The 18,237-nt window shown below is 35.5% G+C and overlaps 1 protein-coding gene across 5 annotated transcripts in view; it reads left to right on the top strand.

Moving 5' to 3' along the window:
• The window catches only part of COP1 (COP1 E3 ubiquitin ligase), a 235,552-nt gene that overhangs the window by 178,175 nt on the left and 39,140 nt on the right, over positions 1–18,237 (top strand). For 3 of the 5 annotated variants that reach the window (XM_064370558.1, XM_064370557.1, XM_064370556.1), the window contains 4 exons: positions 9,283–9,400; positions 10,331–10,455; positions 11,619–11,779; positions 16,941–17,048. In XM_064370558.1, coding sequence (XP_064226628.1) covers positions 9,283–9,400; positions 10,331–10,455; positions 11,619–11,779; positions 16,941–17,033 — 497 coding nt within the window. In that variant the 3' untranslated portion in view covers positions 17,034–17,048. Of the gene's footprint in view, positions 1–9,282; positions 9,401–10,330; positions 10,456–11,618; positions 11,780–16,940; positions 17,049–18,237 lie in introns of those variants that run through there. The other 2 variants (XM_012444565.3, XM_012444561.3) reach the window with 1 other exon arrangement.

Genomic DNA, 18,237 nt, shown 5'->3' with positions numbered 1-18,237 from the left:
AAAGTAAGGTAATAATGGTGGAATAAAAAAACAAATGACATAACAGGAAAAAAAAGCAACATTGCAGGTAAAAATCCTACCATATACAGGTTGAATACCCTTTTTCCAAAACACTTGGACCAGAAGTGTTTTGGATTTCTTTTTCTTTTTTTCTTTATTTTGGAATATTTGCATTATAGAGTCATGCAATGTATGATAACATTTCAATCATTGAGAGACCACATATATGACAGTGGTCCCATAAGATTATAACTGAGGTGAAAAATTTCAAACTCCTAATGTTGTCATAGCCATTATAACTTCATAGTGCAGACAATACTCACATGTTTGCAGTGATACTAGTGTAAACAATTCTTTGCTGGCAGTTAAATAAAAGCATGGCAAACCTACAGTGAACTTATTTTTGACAAAGTTGCCAAGAACATACAGCAGAGAAAAGATAGTCTTTTCAGTAAATGCCAATGAGAAAGAAAGCTGAATATCCATTTGCAGAAGAATGGAACTAGACCTCTATCTGTGACCATATATTAAAATCAAGTCAAAATGGATTAAAGACTTAAATCTAAGAATCTAAGACTTCACTACAAAACTACTCAAGAAAACACTGGGGGAAATCTCCAGTACTTGGTCTGAGCAAAAATTTCTTGAATAATATCCCACAAGCAGTCAGACCAAAAATGGATAAATGGGATTATATCAAGTTAAAAAGCTTCTAATCCCAGCTACTCAGGAAGCTGAGGCAGGGGGATTGCCTGAACCCAGGAGGCGGAGGTTGCAGTGAGCCGAGATCACACCATTGCACTCCAGCCTGGGTAACAAGCGAAACTCCGTCTCAAAAAAAAAAAAAAAAAAGCTTCTACACAGCCAAGGAAGCAGTCAAAAAAGTACAGAGACAACCCACAGATTGGGAGAAAGTATTTGTAAACTACTCATCTGACAAGTGATTAATAATCAGAATCTATAAGGAGCTCATACAATTCTACAGGAAAAAAATCTAATTGATTTAAAAATGGGTAAAAGATTCTAATAGGTATTTCTCAAAAGAAGACATATAAATGGTAAACTGGTATATGTAAAAGTGCTCAACATCATTGATCATCAGAAATGCACATCACAGCTACAATGAGATACTATCTCACGCCAGTTAAAATGACTTTTATCCAAAAATTAGGCAATAACAAATGCTGGTGAGGATATGGAGAAAAGAGTACCCTTGTACAGTGTTGTTGGGAATGTAAATTGGTACAACCACTATAAAGAATGGTTTGGATATCCTAAAAAACTAAAACTGGAGCTACCATATTACCCAGCAATCTCACTGCTGAGTATACACCCCCAAAAAAAGTAAGCTTGTGAAAGAGCTATCTGCACTCCCATGTTTGTTGCGGCACTGTTCACAGTAGTCAGGACTTGAGTTTCTTCACAGAATTGAAAAAAACTACTGTAAATTTCATATGGAACCAAAGAGCCTGCATAGGCAAAACAGTCCTGAGCAAAAAGAACAAAGCTGGAGGCATCACGCTACCTGACTTCAAACCCCAACTATACCACAAGGTTATGGTAACAAAAACAACATGATACTGGTACCAGAACAGATATATAGACCAATGGAACAGAACAGAGGCCTCAGAAATCACACATCTACAACCATCTGATCTTTGACAAACATGACAAAAACAAGCAATGGGGAAAGGAGTCCCTGATTAATAAACGGTGCTGGGAAAACTGGCTAGCCACATGCAGAAAGCTGAAACTGGATCCCTTCCTTACACCTTATACAAAAATTAACTCAAGATGGATCCTAAACGTAAGACCTAAAACCATAAAATTCCTGGAGGAAAACCTAGGCAATGCCATTGAGGACATAGGCATGGGCAAAGACTTTATGACTAAAACATCAAAAGTAATGGCAACAAAAGCCAAAATAGACAAATAGGATCTAATTAAACTAAAGAGCTTCTGCACAGCAAAAGAAACTATCATCAGAGTGAACAGGCAACCTACAGAATGGGAGAAAATTTTTGCCATCTATCCATCTGACAAAGGGCTAATATCCACAATCTACAAAGAACTTAAACAAATTTACAAGAGAGAAAAACCCCATCAAAAAGTGGGCAAAGTATATGAACAGTCACTTCTCAAAAGAAGACATTTATGCAGCCAAGAAACATGGAAAAAGCTCATTATCACTGGTCATTAGGGAAATGGAAATCAAAACCACATTGAGATACCATCACACGCCAGTTAGAATGGCAATCATTAAAAAGTCAGGAAACAACAGATGCTGGGAGAGGATGTGGAGAAATAGGAACGCTTTTATACTGTTGGTGGGAGTGTAAATTAGTTCAACTATTGTGGAAGTCAGTGTGGTGATTCAAGGATCTAGAACTAGAAACACCATTTGACCCAGCAATTCCATTACTGGGTATATACCCAAAAGATTAGAAATTATTCTACTGTAAAGACATATGCACATGTATGTTCATTGTAGCACTGTTCACAATAGCCAAGACCTGGAACCAACCCAAATGCCCATCAGTGATAGACTGGATAAAGAAAATGTGGCACATATACACCATGGAATACTATGTAGCCATAAAAATGGATGAGTTCATGTCCTTTACAGGGACATGGATGAAGCTGAAAATCCTTGTTCTCAGCAAACTGACACAAGAACAGAAAACCAAACACCACATTTTCTCATTCATAGGTGGGAGTTGAACATTGAGAATACATGGACGCAGGGAGGGGAACATCACATACCAGGCTTGTCGGGGTGAGAGGCTAGGGGTGAGATAGCATTAGGAGAAATTACCTAATGTAGATGACAGGTTGATGGGTGCAGCAAATCAGCATGGCACATGTATACCTGTGTAACAAATCTGCATGTTCTGCACATGTACCCCAGAAATTAAAGTATAATTAAAAAAAAAAAAAGATTTGGAAGCAAACTATGTGTCCATCAACAGATAAATGAGAGAAATGTGGTACATATAAACAGTGAAGTATTATTCAGCCAAAAAAAAAAAGAAAGATTCTGTGATTTGCAACAACATAGATAGAACTGGAGATCATTATGTAAAGTGAAATAAACCTGTCATAGAAGGACAAGCGTTGCATGCTCTCACTTATTTGTGGGATCTAAAAATGAAAACAATTGAACTCATGGACGTAGAGAGTAGAAGAATGGTTATCAGAGTCTGGAAAAGGTACTTGGGCTGTTGGGGGAGGTGGAGGTGGTTAATGACAAAAAATACACAAAATGAGTAATACCTAGTATTTAATAGCATAACAAGGTAGCTGTAGTTAATAATAATTTAACTGTACATTTTGAAATAACTGAAAATATAATTAGATTGTAACGTAAAGGGTAAATGCCTATGGTAGATACCCCATTCTCTATGATGTGATTATTATGCATTGCATGCCTTTGTCAAAACATCTCATGTTCTACATGTGTGTATACAAACTGTATACTCACAAAAATCAAAAACAAAATTTTTGAAAAAGTCTAGCACATACAGTTATGTATACTACACAATATTTTATAATCTACTTGTTTATGCATTTACTTTTTATAATTTTTATAGATTATATTTCTTATACTTTTTTCTTGAGTTATAACAGCCATATAACAGTTATAATTGTATAACAGCCTCAGGCTGGCCCTTCAGGAGACATTCTAGAAGAAGGCACTGTTATCAGAGAAGATGACAATTCTGTGCATTTTATTACCCCAGAAGTGCTGTAATCCCAGCACTGGATAAATAAAAGTGCTGGGAAGACAGTGTGGCAATTCCTCAAGGATGTAGAACTAGAAATACCATTTGACCCAGCAATCCTATTACTGGGTATATACCCAAAGGATTAGATATTATTCTACTGTAAAGACACACATACATGTACATTTATTGTGGCACTGTTCACAATAGAAAAGACAAAACATGGAGGTGAAAACAGTGATATTGATTATTCTGACCATGTGTAGACCAAGCCTAATTTTCTATTTCTTAGTTTTGTGGAGAGTTTTGGGTTTTTTTTTGGTGGGTGAGGATGGAGTCTTGCTCTGTCCCCCTGGCTGGAGTGCGGTGGCTTGATCTTGGCTCACTGCAGCCTCCACCACTTCCCGAGTTCAAGCAGTTCTCTGCCTTAGCCTTCCGAGTAGCTGTGATTACAGGTGCCCACCACCGCACCCAGCTATTAATTTTGTATTTTTAGTGGAGATGGGATTTCACCATCTTGGCCAGGTTGGTCTTGAACTCCTGACCTCATGATCCACCTGCCTCAGCCTCCTAGAGTGTTGAGATTACAGGCATGAGCCACTGTGCCTGGCCCTATTTCTTAGTTTTTAACAAAAAAGTCTAAAAAGCTTTTTTTATCTTAATTTTTTTAACTTAAAAGGATATATGAAAAGGAAATACTTTGTACAGCTGTACAATATCTGTGTGTTTTAATCTAAGTGTTATAACAAGAGTCAAAAGCTTTAAAAAATTTAAAGTTTATAAAGTTAAAAAATTACAGTAAAGTAAGGTTAATTTATTACTAAATGAAGAACACTTTTTTACAGTAAATTTAGTGTAGCCTACATACACTGTAATGTCCTAGGCCTTCATATCCATTTACCACTCACTAACGCACCCAAAACAATTTTCAGTCCTGCAGACTTCATTCATGGTAAGGGCCCTGTATAGGTATACCATTTTTTATCTTTCATATTGTGTTTTAACTGTACCTTTTCTATATTTAGATACATAAGTATTTCCCATTGTTACAGTTGCCTACAGCATTCAGTATAGTAACATGATCTGTATGTTTATAGCCTAGGATCAATAGGCTATTCCATGTAGCCTAAATGTGTAGTAGTCTATACCATCTAGGTTTGTGTAAGTACACTGTATTATGCTCACACAATGACAGAATTGCCAAATGATACATTTCTTAGGATGTATCTCCATTGTTGAGCAATTATTGTACTTACTGTTCAGCATCTCAAATCCAAAATCTTAAATGCTCCAGTGAAGCATTTGGAGATTTGGAGCTTTGATTGTCATGTTGGCACTCCAGAAGCAAGGATTTGGGATTTTGGGGTTTCAGATGTGCAACCTATTAATAATTATATTAAATGTACATATGTTGAACATTGTAACATTCAGGGATTGGCAAAATGGGTTTACAAATAAAAAGTTAGAATCAAACTATATGCTGTCTACAAGAGATAGACATTAGACTTACGGACACAAATAGGTTAAAGTAACAGGATGGAAAAAGATATACCATGTAAGTAGTAATCAACAAAAATGGTAGAATGACTGTATTTCTGTCAAACAGAATATACTTAGAGTAGAAATCAGTCTTAGAAACAAAGACATTTTATAATGGTAAAAGGATCAATAGTGAAAAGATATATCAATTATCAATACACCTAAAAAACTTTTTATGGCTATATGAAAAGAAAATTCACAGTATTTTAGGGAAAATAGACAATTTGACTGAAGTTATTGAAAACTAAAATACTTCACTTTTGATATTTCATGGCAAAACTGGACAGGAAATCAGCAGACTTGAATAACTTTGTCAGCCTGATGTAACAGACATCCGTAGACTACTTCATCAGTAGAAGAACACACGTTTCTCCAGCAAGTGTAACAGTCTACAGGAGAGACCATATTTAGACCGAAAAAAGTCAATCAATTCAAAATCATTGAAGACATACAAAATAGTTCTCTGACCAAAATGGAATTAAATTAAAAATCAACAATAATAGTTAATTTGGGACATCTGCAATTATTTGGAAATTACATGACACATTGCTTGACTCATTAGTCAAGAAATAACAAAGGAAATGTAAAAGGATTTTAAACTGAATGAAGTTGGAAACACATCATATCATAATTTGTGGTATCAGCCGAAGCAGTTTTTATAGAGAATTGTGTATCCTCAAGTGTCTGTCTTTAAAAAGAATAACAAAGCTAACTGAAGACAAGCAGAAGTAAGGAAATAATAAAGATTAAAGTAGAAATTAATGATATAGCCAAAAGAGAAATGTTAGAAAAAATTGATAAAACTCTTAAGTTGATTCTTTGAAAAGATTAGCAAAATTGACAAACCTTTAGCTAGACTGAGGAAAAAGAGAAAACACAGCTAAAATTAAGAATGAAAGATGACACATGACCACCGACTCACCTTTCATAAATTAAGAGTTATAGAAGTATACTCTAAACAACTTTATTCCAACTTAGTAACATGTTCAGTAATTTACTCAGTTATAAAACTTATTCAAAACATAGATGGAGTAAAAAATTCCTAGAAAGGCACAAATTAGCAAAACTAACTTAAGAAATAGAAAATCTGAATAGACGTTTGATGAGTAAAGAAATTGAACTAATAATTAACCGTCTACCCAAAAAGAAAAGCTGAGGTTCACATGGCTTTATTGGCAAATTCTATCTAATATTTAATGAAGAAATAATACCAATACTTCACAAACTCTTCCCTGAAACCAAAGCCAATGATATCACCAAAATAGAAAAACACAGACCAATATTCTTCAAGAGTATAGGTGAAAATGTCCCCAACAAAATATCTGCAAACCACATCCAACAGCACAAAATATATGTATGTATGTATGTGTGTGTGTGTGTACATGTATGTGTATACACACATATATATACACATACATGTACACACACACACACATATATATATGAAAACATGGAATTTATACCAGAACTGCCAGATTGAACAATCAAAAATCAGTTATGTAATTCATCCTGTTAGTAGAATGAAAAACTAAAACCATACAAACACAGTATCAGAGACATAGAAAAGGCTTTTGACAAAACCCACACCGATTGATGGTAAAAATTAACAAACTTGGCATAGAGGGAAACTGGAAAACTTCCTCTACCTGATACAGAGCTTTTACGAAAATCCAATAGTAAGGTCATACTTAAATGGTGAAAGACTGAATGCTGTTCTCCCAAGATCAGCAATACAAAGGATATTTGCTCTTACCTTTTCAACATAGTAATAAAGGTTCTAGCCAATACCCTAAAGGCAAGAAAAGGAAATAAAAGACATTTAGATATGAAAGGAAGAATTTAAAAATCTTATTCTATAGATAACATTATTTTATGTGTTGAAAATTTTAAGTAATGAATTTTAAGGAACTTTTAGGATTAATAAAAGTGTTCAACAGAGTCATTGAGTAAAAGATCAATATACAAAATCAACTGTATTTCCATACATGAGCAATGAACAATCCAAAAATAAAGAATATAATTCTGTTCAGAATAACATAAAAAAGAATATAGAAGAAATTTAACAAAAGAAGTGCAAGATTTGTACACCGAATATTACAAAAGAAACTTTTTGAGGAAAATTAAGAAGATAAAAACAAATGGAGAGATATTCTATAATCATGGATTGGCAGACTCAGCATTGTTTGCCAATTCTCAAGTTGATCTATGGATCCAACTGAGTCACTCTAAAAATTTCAGTGGGTGGCAGGGCACTGTGGCTCACGCCTGTAATCCCAGCACTTTGGGAGGCCGAGTTGTGGGAATCACAAGGTTAGGAGTTTGAGACTAGCCTGATCAACATGGTAAAACCCTGTCTCTACTAAAAATACAAAAACTAGCTGTGAGTGGTGACATGCACCTGTAATATCAGCTACTCAGGAGGCTGAGGCAGGAGAATCACTTTAACCCAGGAGGGTAGAGGTTGCAGTGAGCAGATTGCGCCATGGCACTCCAGTCTGGGCAACAGAGTGAGACTCTGTCTAAACAAACAAACAAAAATTTGTCAGGCTTTTTTGCCAAAAAAATCCTAAAATTTATGTGAAAATGCCAAAGACCAGGGGAGCCTAAACAATTTTGAAAAAGAACAACAGAGCTGGAAAATATTTCTTCCCAATTTAAAAACTTAAAGCTAGAGTTATCAAGACAGTCTGTACTAGTAGAATGGTAGATGTATATAGATCAATTGGTTAGAATTAATAAACCAGAAGTAAATCCTTATTTATCATGAATTAATTATCAGCAAAGGCGCCAAGGAAATTCATTTGGTAAAGGAGAGTCTGTTCAACAAATAGTGTTACTAAAACTTAATGTAACGTCACAGCCTTAGATGCAAGAACTAAAATAATTTTAGAAATAGGAGAAAATCTTTAATACCTTGGATTAGTCAAAGATTTCTTGTTTGCAACATGAAAAGTGTGGTCTAGTAAAGAGAAAAAAGGAAATTTCACATCCAAGATTCAAAACTTTTATTCTTTAAAATATACCATTAAGCAATTATAAACAAAAGCAACAGAATGTTTGAAAAAAATTATAAAACATACATCTGAGAAATGTCTTGAATTCAGATATTTTTAAAAATTCACGTAAACTGGAACCTTCATGTGTTGCTGATGGCAATAAAGAATGATGCAGTAAATGGTCCATTTCTTAAAAAGTTTAATATTGCCATATGGCCCAATAACTACTCTTCCAGGTATCTACCCAAGAGATATGAAAACATGTCCACACAAACACTTAATTGTGATTGTTCATATCAGCATTATTCATAATAATCAAAAAATGGAAACAAATGTCCATCACCTGGTGAGTTGATTGACAAAATGTGGTACATCCATATGGTGGATACTATTCAGCAATAAAAAAGAGCTGCTAACACATGTTGAAAAATAGTTAAACCTCAAATCAGAACATTATGTAAGAAGCCATACACAGAAGCTACATAATATATTATTTGTATAAAGAATTTATAGAGACAGACAGGAATAGAGGTTGCCTGTGATGGTAGATGGCAAATGAGTGATCTTATTGGAGTGCAGAAATCTTCTAAAACTGATTTATGGTGATGGTTGAACTGCTGGTAAAATTTAGTAGATTGTTGAACTGCATACAATATTTTCAGCATGTGTATTTTATTATATATAAAATGTATCTAAATAATGGTTTTTTAAGGCAAATGTGGGAAATAAGATTATATAGCATTATGTTTATCCAGATGTCCCAATGTTTTTATTAACATTTTTTAATGAAGCCATTAAAACATAAAGATTGATTTTTAAGTTGTCTATTATTTTGAACCCTTGTTACTCTCTTTTTAGAGCCAGTCTTATTTTTGAAAAGGATTTGTTTTCCTCAGTTTTCTGGCTGTTAGAGATTAGACATAATATGTGAAACTTTTAATGAAAAAAACAACCAGTTAAAATTAACTTTACTTTCCATTTCTGCATTTACTACATTTATCTAATTTTGTTTTGTTTTGTTTTAGATCACTGTGTCCACTACTATGATCTTCGTAACACTAAACAGCCAATCATGGTATTCAAAGGACACCGAAAAGCAGTCTCTTATGCAAAGTTTGTGAGTGGTGAGGAAATTGTCTCTGCGTGAGTATTACACTACTCAGAGGTTGAGCTTAATACAGAGCTCAGTACTTAACTTACTAGTTTGTAATGTCACTGAGGGTGTATGTAAACTATAATATTGGAGTGTATGTACTTTTTCTTAAATAGTAGATTTTTTATGTCTTGTCCAATTAAAAGTGTTTGGGTTCCAGTCTGTATTACACACTTTTATGTGTAATTTGTGGATAAAATCTGAAGATACTAGTTATGTATGTATCCACCCCCCTTATCTAATCTTCATATGTTTAATTGCATTTGAACTTTGGATTAGATTTTAGCTATTGCTTCTCAAGAAGAGATAAACAACATAGTTGATGCAATGGAATGAGAAATATTTTATTTATTAAAGTCAACTAATATGTTATTACATATTTTATCTACTTGAGTATAGTTGTATAATTATTTTTGGTTTTAAATATCCCTTGGTTGGCTTTTACACTGACATGTTCATTTCTCTGTGATTTCATGGTGAGTTTTAAATATGTTGAAAAGAAAACTTTTTTTTTTTTCTGGGACAAAGTCTTACTTTGTCACCCAGGCTGGGGTGCAGTGGTGCTGTCCCGGCTCACTGCAACCTCTGCCTCCTGGATTCAAGTGATTCTTCTGCCTCAGCCTCTCCAGTAGCTGGAAGTACAGGTGCATTCCACTACGCCCAGCTAATTTTTGCATTTTTAGTAGAGACAGGATTTCACCATATTGGCCAGGCTGGGCTTGAACTCCTGACCTCAGGTGATCCACCTGCCTCGGCCTCCCAAAGTGCTGGGATTACAAGTGTGAGCCACCATGCCCAGTCAACAGATGAACATTCTAACTCAGTCTCGCTCCAGAGCAAACTGCATTGCTTCTAATTAGCAGTGATGAGTTTCGTGACAAGAAATTTTAACTATGTTCTTACTCTGTACTTTTCCTCAGCTCAACAGACAGTCAGCTAAAACTGTGGAATGTAGGGAAACCATACTGCCTACGTTCCTTCAAGGGTCATATCAATGAAAAAAACTTTGTAGGCCTGGCTTCCAATGGAGATTATATAGCTTGTGGTAAGTGAAACCATCGTTTCCAGGAACTTTTTAACAGGTATTTGAAATTCAACTCAATGGAAATAGACTAAATACTAAGGAAAAGGTCTGTGCACTCAGAAGGTAGTATAATAGGCTTGATGCCCAAGCACTATTGATTTTCCTCATGTAGTACTAGAAGAGCATTAGTCCTTCTCTTTTTTATTGTGTGCAAACCGTAACACCTGAAATAACACAAAATTTTTGACTGTTTTATGGTCATTCTCCATTATAATATAAATCTTTAGATATTGTTTAGCAGACAGAAAAGATTAAGTTCTGTTAATAATATTTCCAATCTTGGAGACGTTATGTGTCTTCTAAACTTGATACTCATTTTTCCCTATCTGCTGTTCTCTTCATGAAGTAATCTATTTGCTTAGCATTGGTCTGTTATTCTAGGACTTTTATTGTTGATAATTTATACAAATTTAAATAAGAAATAGAAAAATGAAATTTGATATTTGAATGCTCTGATATGTCTAACGCATGAATATATGAGCTTTGATCATTACTTTTAAATGACTTGGCCTTTATTCAGCACAGTTTACTTTCTTCAAGTATGTATGAGAATGCCAAAGCAAATATCTGCAACAATTATCCTATCTTAATAGATGGCTCAAAATTGCAGTTCATAGACCATTAATAGAATAATTCCTATACTGAGAAATGGAAATAAATTGTGTCTGCTGTTAAAATTTGCCTATGTAAGTGCTGCCACTTTCTTTTACCTCTCTAAATGGAAATCTTTCTAAATGTAATTTAAGATCCTTGCTGTAATAATATATTTCTGATTCTACTATAGGCTTATTATTAGGTTGGTGCAAAAGTAATTAAAAGTAATGACAAAAACCACAATTACTTTTGCACCAACCTTATAAATGATTTTATAGGGTAATTTCAGCCTTAGAATTATCAATATTGTTACATCATTTAACACTGATTGTTTCTTTAGATTAGTAAAGTATAGCTTTTGTCCAAGAATCCTTTTCTTACATAATTTCTAGTTAGTCCTGTGATCTAGCCTTTCAAATTTGACCATAAAAGATCTTTGACCTAAAACTTTGGATGATAATTACTATTGGAATGTGATGTTCTAATTCCAAGTTTTCCTATTCTAAAATATTATTATTGTTTATTTTCAGGAAGTGAGAATAACTCTCTCTACCTGTACTATAAAGGACTTTCTAAGACTTTGCTAACTTTTAAGTTTGATACAGTCAAAAGTGTTCTGGACAAAGACCGAAAAGAAGATGATACAAATGAATTTGTTAGTGCTGTGTGCTGGAGGGCACTACCAGATGGGGTAAGTTTTCATATCAGCTTTTTTCACCTTGGAGAATTATGCATTATGAATACACAGGGTTTAATTAAATTTTAAAATATAAATTGGTATGTGGTATGTACTTTTTTTTTTTTTAGTTTATAATATGTCACCAAAGACAACAGTCATTTTTAGGTAGTGATTGAAATGCACAGTAATAGAGCAATGTCATGGTGTCATTGTGTCCCTCTGTGACCCGTAGCATGTAGTGCATATCTCAGTTATAACTATTATCATATTGTCTCTATATATCCCTTCTATAGGACTGGAAATTCCTCCAAAATACACATTCTGTCTCATCTTCTTTATTGAATATGTGCAGTATATGCTTGATAAACATTAAGCTGAGCTGGTATGTTAGTAGGAAGAAAAAGAATTGATCTAGGTAAAGGAGAGTGGCCTATATGTTCCTCTAATTAAATATTATTTCAAAGTAGAATTGCTCTCTATAAAATACATTTATATACAAATATTTAAGCATGTTTAGTTTCTTGATGAGAAAGTTATACTACTGGGTTTTATAGAGAAGTTGCCTTAAACTTTACTATTTTATGTTTTAAAGTGTTGAGTTTTCCATCAGTTATATGAAAAACTAGTTTTTGTTACTATCTTGATTTATATAAACATGAGTTGTTAGTATTGTATTTTTAAAATAGCTTTTTAGATGCTTAGTTGGTTTTCTTTTTGACAAAGAAATTCTGACTTGATATGTAATTTTAAAATTCAAATTTCAGATATAGTTTCACTTTAATTAGAAATATTCTATTACTGTCTTATTTAAAGTTCCATGGGTCCATTTCCAGTTTTGCTAATTGACATACTAGAAAATTTGGACCAACCCTTCCTCCAAGTAGAATTAGAAAAGTTGGATCAAATATATGTATTTTAAAAACAAAAACCTTTATGAAAGCATTGGAAAGCACACAAATACAGGAAAGAATGACCAGATTAGGATTGTGGCTTTTGAATCTGCTTTTCCCCTGTGAGCGTTTGTCAGTTTTGGTGGGGTGGGTGAAAGCACTTATACTAGCTTCACAGGGTTGCAGGGACTGGAGCTCAGCGCCTGTCATTGTATGGGTGACTACTTTGTTTTAAGTCCCCAAACGGATATAGTATAGGGGAAACCAGTAGAAGATAAGCCTTCATAGCGATTGCATCTAAACTTCATATCAATCTCTGGAATTGAATTGAGGTGACCTTTGATTGGTAATATCTACAGGATGCAAACTTAAATCCTCTCTGAACAAAGATAAGATCATCTAAAGGCTTAATTTATTTTTTTTCAGTTTTGTAACTACAATAACTAGGGTACAATCAAAAATAAATAGACATAGTAAAAGATAAGACAGCCTGAATTAAACCAGCATAAGCAACAGGCTATAGAAAATAATATTGTCTGATAACTCCAATATTTAGAGTCACAGCAGCTCTAAATACTGGAGTTACCAGACAGCTTGAAAGTAACTGTGCTTACAACATGAAAGACAAGACTGAAAATTTTAACTGAGAACTGGAAACAATTTTTAGAATGAAAATCCTAGAGTTGAAAAAAAATTACAAAAATTAAGAATTAGTGGATGCGTTGAATGGAAGACAAAGTAAAAATAAGAATTAATGAACTGATAGGTAAATTAGGAGAAAATACACATACAGAAGCATGGGAAGACAAAATGATGCAAAAGTACAGATATCAGATAAAGGATCAAGTAAGAACCTGTAACATATTCGATAGGTGACCTACAAGGAGACAAGAGAAATAATGCAGCTAGAGCAAATATTAGAAGGGATTATTATTGAGAACTTCAGTTGATCTGTGATACCAAGGCAGCGAGTCAGTAAGCCTTTCAACTGCAGAGAAGGAATGACTAGAAATCTACAACGTGATTGAAGGTAGAACGTCATACTTAGACTTTTAACAGACGTAGGCCTACCTGAAAATCTGACCTTGGGTCTGACTTCTTATAGCACTATTTCCTTGTAAACATCCTGAGTTAAGAGAAACATAGAATGTTATATACCAGTAACTAGATATCTCTTAAATTTACTATGAAAACCTATCTGTGGCATCAAACCTGGACTGAGTGAGAGAACTCTGAATTGGCATAAGGGCCCTATATCTATGAAAATTGAATAGTGTAAGATTGGCAGGAAACCAGGGCACATCTGTGGATTGAGGTAAACCACATGCACCTGAACTGTCTCTGGCAATAGTGAGTACTCTTCTTGTATGTGGGGGAATGATTGTTTGGCCTCCTTAAGAGTTTTAAGATACTGTGTGCTAAATTCTATCCTATATCCTTCTATAAATCTAACTGAGGGCTAGATTAAAGCCTCTTGTATCTGATCCTATGACCCCTGCCAGTGGTAGGATGGTCACACCTTGCAACATAGTAAAATTGGTGAAAATAGCTAAAATACAAAGAGAGTGTATAAGTCTGTTTTCATGCTGCTAATAAAGACATACCCAAGACTGCGCAGTTTACAAACAAAAGAGGTTTATTGGATTCACAGTTGTGGCTGAGGAGGCCTCACAATCATGGCGGAAGGTAAAAGGCATGTCTTATATGGCAGTAGACAAGAGAGCTTGTGTTCCCTTTTTAAAGCCATCAGATCTCATGAGACTTATTCACTATCATGAGACCAGCATGGGAAGGACCTGCCCCCATGATTCAAGTACTTCCCACAGGGTCCCTCCCAAAACACATGGGAATTAAACATGAGATTTGGGTGGGGACACACCCAAACCATATCATTTCACTCCTGGCCCCTCCCAAATCTCATGTCCTCACATTTTAAAACGAATCATGCCTTCTCAACCGTCGCCCAGAGTCTTCAGCTTTAACTCAAAAGTCCAAAGTCCAGCATCTCATCTGAGACAAAGCAAGTCCTTTCTCCCTATGAGCCTGTAATATCAAAAGCAAGTCAGTCAATTGCTAGATACAATGGGAATGCAGGCATTGGGTAAATACACCCATTCCAAATGGGAGAAATTGGCCTAAACAAAGGAGCTACAGGGCCCATGAAAGTCCAGAATCCAGTGGGGCAGTCAAATTTTAAAGTTCCAAAATGATCTCCTTTGACTCCATATCTCACATCCAGGTCATGCTAATGTAACAAGTGGGTTCCCATGGTCTTGGGCAGCTCCACCCCTGTGGCTCCCAGGGTACAGCCTCCCTCCTGGTGCTTTCACGGGCTGGCATTGAGTGTCTGTGACTTTTCCAGGTGAATGGTGCAAGCTGTCAGTGGATCTGTCATTTTGGGATCTGGTGGATGGTGGCCCTCTTCTCACAGCTCCACTAGGTGGTGCCCCAGTAGGGACTCTGTGTGAGGGCTTCAACCCCATATTTCCTTTCTGCACTGCCCTAGCCGAAGTTATTCCATGAGGGCCCCATCCCTGCAGCAAACTTCTGCCTGGATATTTCCATACATCCTCTGAGATCTAGGCAGATGTTTCCAAACCTCAGTTCTTGACTTCAGTACACACGCAGGCTCAACACCACATGGAAGCTGCCAAGGCTTGAGTCTTGCACCCTCTGAAGCCATTGCCTAAGTTCTATTTTTGCCCCTTTTAGTCATTACTCGAGTGGCTGGGACACGGGACACCAAGTCCCTAGGCTACACACAGCATTGGAACCCTGGACCCGGCCCAAGAAACCACATTTTTCTCCTAGGCCTTTGAGCCTGTGATGAGAGGGGATGCTGTGAAGACCTCTGACACAACGCTGGAGATATTTTGCCCATGGTCTTGGGGATTAACATTGGGCTCCTTGTTACTTATGCAAATTTCTGCAGCCAGCTTGACTTTCTCTCCAGAAAATGGGATTTTCTTTTCTGTCACATTGTGAGGCTGCACATTTTTCAAACTTTTATGCTGTGTTTCCGTTATGAAACTGAATGCCTTTAACAGCACCCAGGTCACTCTTGTATGTTTTTTTGCTTATAAATTTCTTCTACCAGATAGCCTAAATCATCTCTCTCAAGGTCAGAGTTTCACAAATCTCTAAGGCAGGGGTAAAATTCCACCAGTCTCTTTGCTAAAACATAACAAGAGTCATCTTTGCTCCAGTTCCCAACAAATTCCTTATCTCCATCTGAGACCATCTCAGCTTGGATTTCATTGTCCATAGCATTATCAGCATTTTGGTCAAAGCCATTGAACAAGCCTTTAGGGAGTTCCAAACTTTCCCACATTTTCCTGTCTTCTTCTGAGCCCTCTAAACTGTTTCAGTCTCTCCAACCTCTGCCTGTTAACCAGTTCCAATGTCACTTCCACATTTTGGGGTATCTTTTCAGCAGCACCCCACTTCTGGTACCAATTTACTATATTAGTCCATTTTCACACTGCTGTTAAAGGCATACTTGAGACTGGATAATTTACAAAAGAAAGCAATTTATTGGACTCACAGTCCCTGTGGCTGGGGAGGCTTCATAATCATGACAGAAGGTGAAAGGCACGTCTCACATGACAGCAGAAAAGAGAAGAAAGCTTGTTCAGAGAATCTCCCCTTTTTAAAACCATCAGATCTCATGAGACGTATTCACTATCACAAGAACAGTTTGGGAAAGACCTGCCCTCATGATTCAGTTACCTCCCACCAGGTCCTTGCCACAACATGTGGGAATTTAAGATGAGATTTGGGTAAGGACACACCCAAACCATATCAGAGGAGTCTTTTTCATTCCTTTAAACCATCAGTTTCTTTTCCTTTTGGCAAATAATAACTCTAAGTATTTATGAGGTACAATATGATATTTTCATGTACATGTACATTATGAAATTTCTGCAGCCAGTTTGAATTTCTTCCCAGAAAATGGGATTTTATTTTCTATCGCATTGTGAGGCTGCAAATTTTTTGAACTTTTGTGTCCTTTTTCCCTTATGAAACTGAATGCCTTTAACAACACCCAGGTCACCTCTTGTATACTTTGCTGCTTAGAAATTTCTTCTACCAAATACCCTAAATTCTCTCTCTCAAGGTCATATGAATGAGCATATCTGTCATCTCACATACAGATTCTTTTTGTAGTGGGAACATTTAAAATCGTATTCTCTTAACAATATTGAAATATCCATTACATTATTATTAACTACAGTCACTCTGCTATGCAATACATCTCAAAAACTTTTTTTTTGTCTAATTAGCTGAAACTTTGGAGCTTTGGACCAACATTTTGGCATCCTCCCACTCCCATCCCCCACCTCTGGCAACTACCATTCTATTCTCCATTTCTCTGAGTTCAACTTTTTAAGATTCCTCATGTAAGTGAGATCATGCAGTATTTCTTTCTTTGTGTGGTTTATTTTACTTAGCATAATGTCCTCCAGGTTCATGTAAAGCTGAATAGTATTCCATTATTTATATACAGTTTAACCTCGAACGACATGGAGGAAAGGGGCACTGACCCTCCACTCAGTTGAAAATTGAGGTATAATTTGATTCCCTGACCCAAAAGCTTAACTACTAATAGTCTACTGTTGATTGGAAATCTTACCAATAACATAAATTGATTAACACACACTATATACTGTATTTTTACAATGAAATAAGCTAGAGAAAAGAAAATATTAAGAAAATCACTAAAAATATGTTTACTATTCATTCAATGAAATGAATCATAAAGATCTGCATCCTCATTATCTTCACATTGAGTAGGCTGAGAAGGAGAAGAAATAGGTGGGTTTGGTCTTTCTCTGGAGTGGCAGAAGAGGAAGAAAATTTGCATATAAGTGGATCCTCATGGTTCAAACCTGTGTTTTTCAAGAGTCAGCTGTATACCACATTTTCTTATCCATTCGTTTGTTGATAGGCACTTAGGTTGATTTCTTATCTTTGCTATTGTGAATAATGCAATGAATAAAAGAGTACACATGTTTTTTCAGTGTCCTAATTTCAACTCTTTTGAAATTGAAGTGGGATTCAATGCCCAGAAGTGTGATTGCTAGGTCATATTGCCATTTTATATTTAGTTTTTTGAGGACCTCTGTATTATTTTCCATAAGGGCTGTACTGATTTACATTCCTACCAACAATGTTACAAGGGTTCCCTTCTCTCCACATTCTTGCCAACGCTTGTTATCTTTCATCTTTTTTTAACACGTCCTATTTCACAGATGTCATTTGTCTTTTTGATGATAGAAATTCTAGCAGGTATGAGGTGATATCTCATTGTGGTTTCAGTTCAAACTTCCCTGATGATTAATGATGTTGAGCAATTTTTTATATACCTGTTTGTTATTCATATGTCTTTCTTTGAGAAGTGTTTATGCAGGTCCTTTGCTCATTTTTTAAGTGGGTTATTTGTTTTCTTGTTGTTTTGGTGTTGGAATTGTTTGTATATTTTGGTTAACACCCTAACTGATGTATAATTTGTGAATATTTTCTCCCAATCCATATGTTGTCTCTTCTCTCTGTTGTTTTCTTTGTTGTGCAGAAGCTTTA

This window comes from Aotus nancymaae, unplaced genomic scaffold, assembly GCF_030222135.1.
Source record: "Aotus nancymaae isolate 86718 unplaced genomic scaffold, 86718_ANA_hifiasm-v0.15.2.pri h1tg000108l, whole genome shotgun sequence".
Classification (NCBI taxonomy): Eukaryota; Metazoa; Chordata; class Mammalia; order Primates; family Aotidae; genus Aotus; species Aotus nancymaae.
Note: the sequence above shows the minus strand (reverse complement) of the source record. Positions and strands in the feature narration are given on the sequence as shown.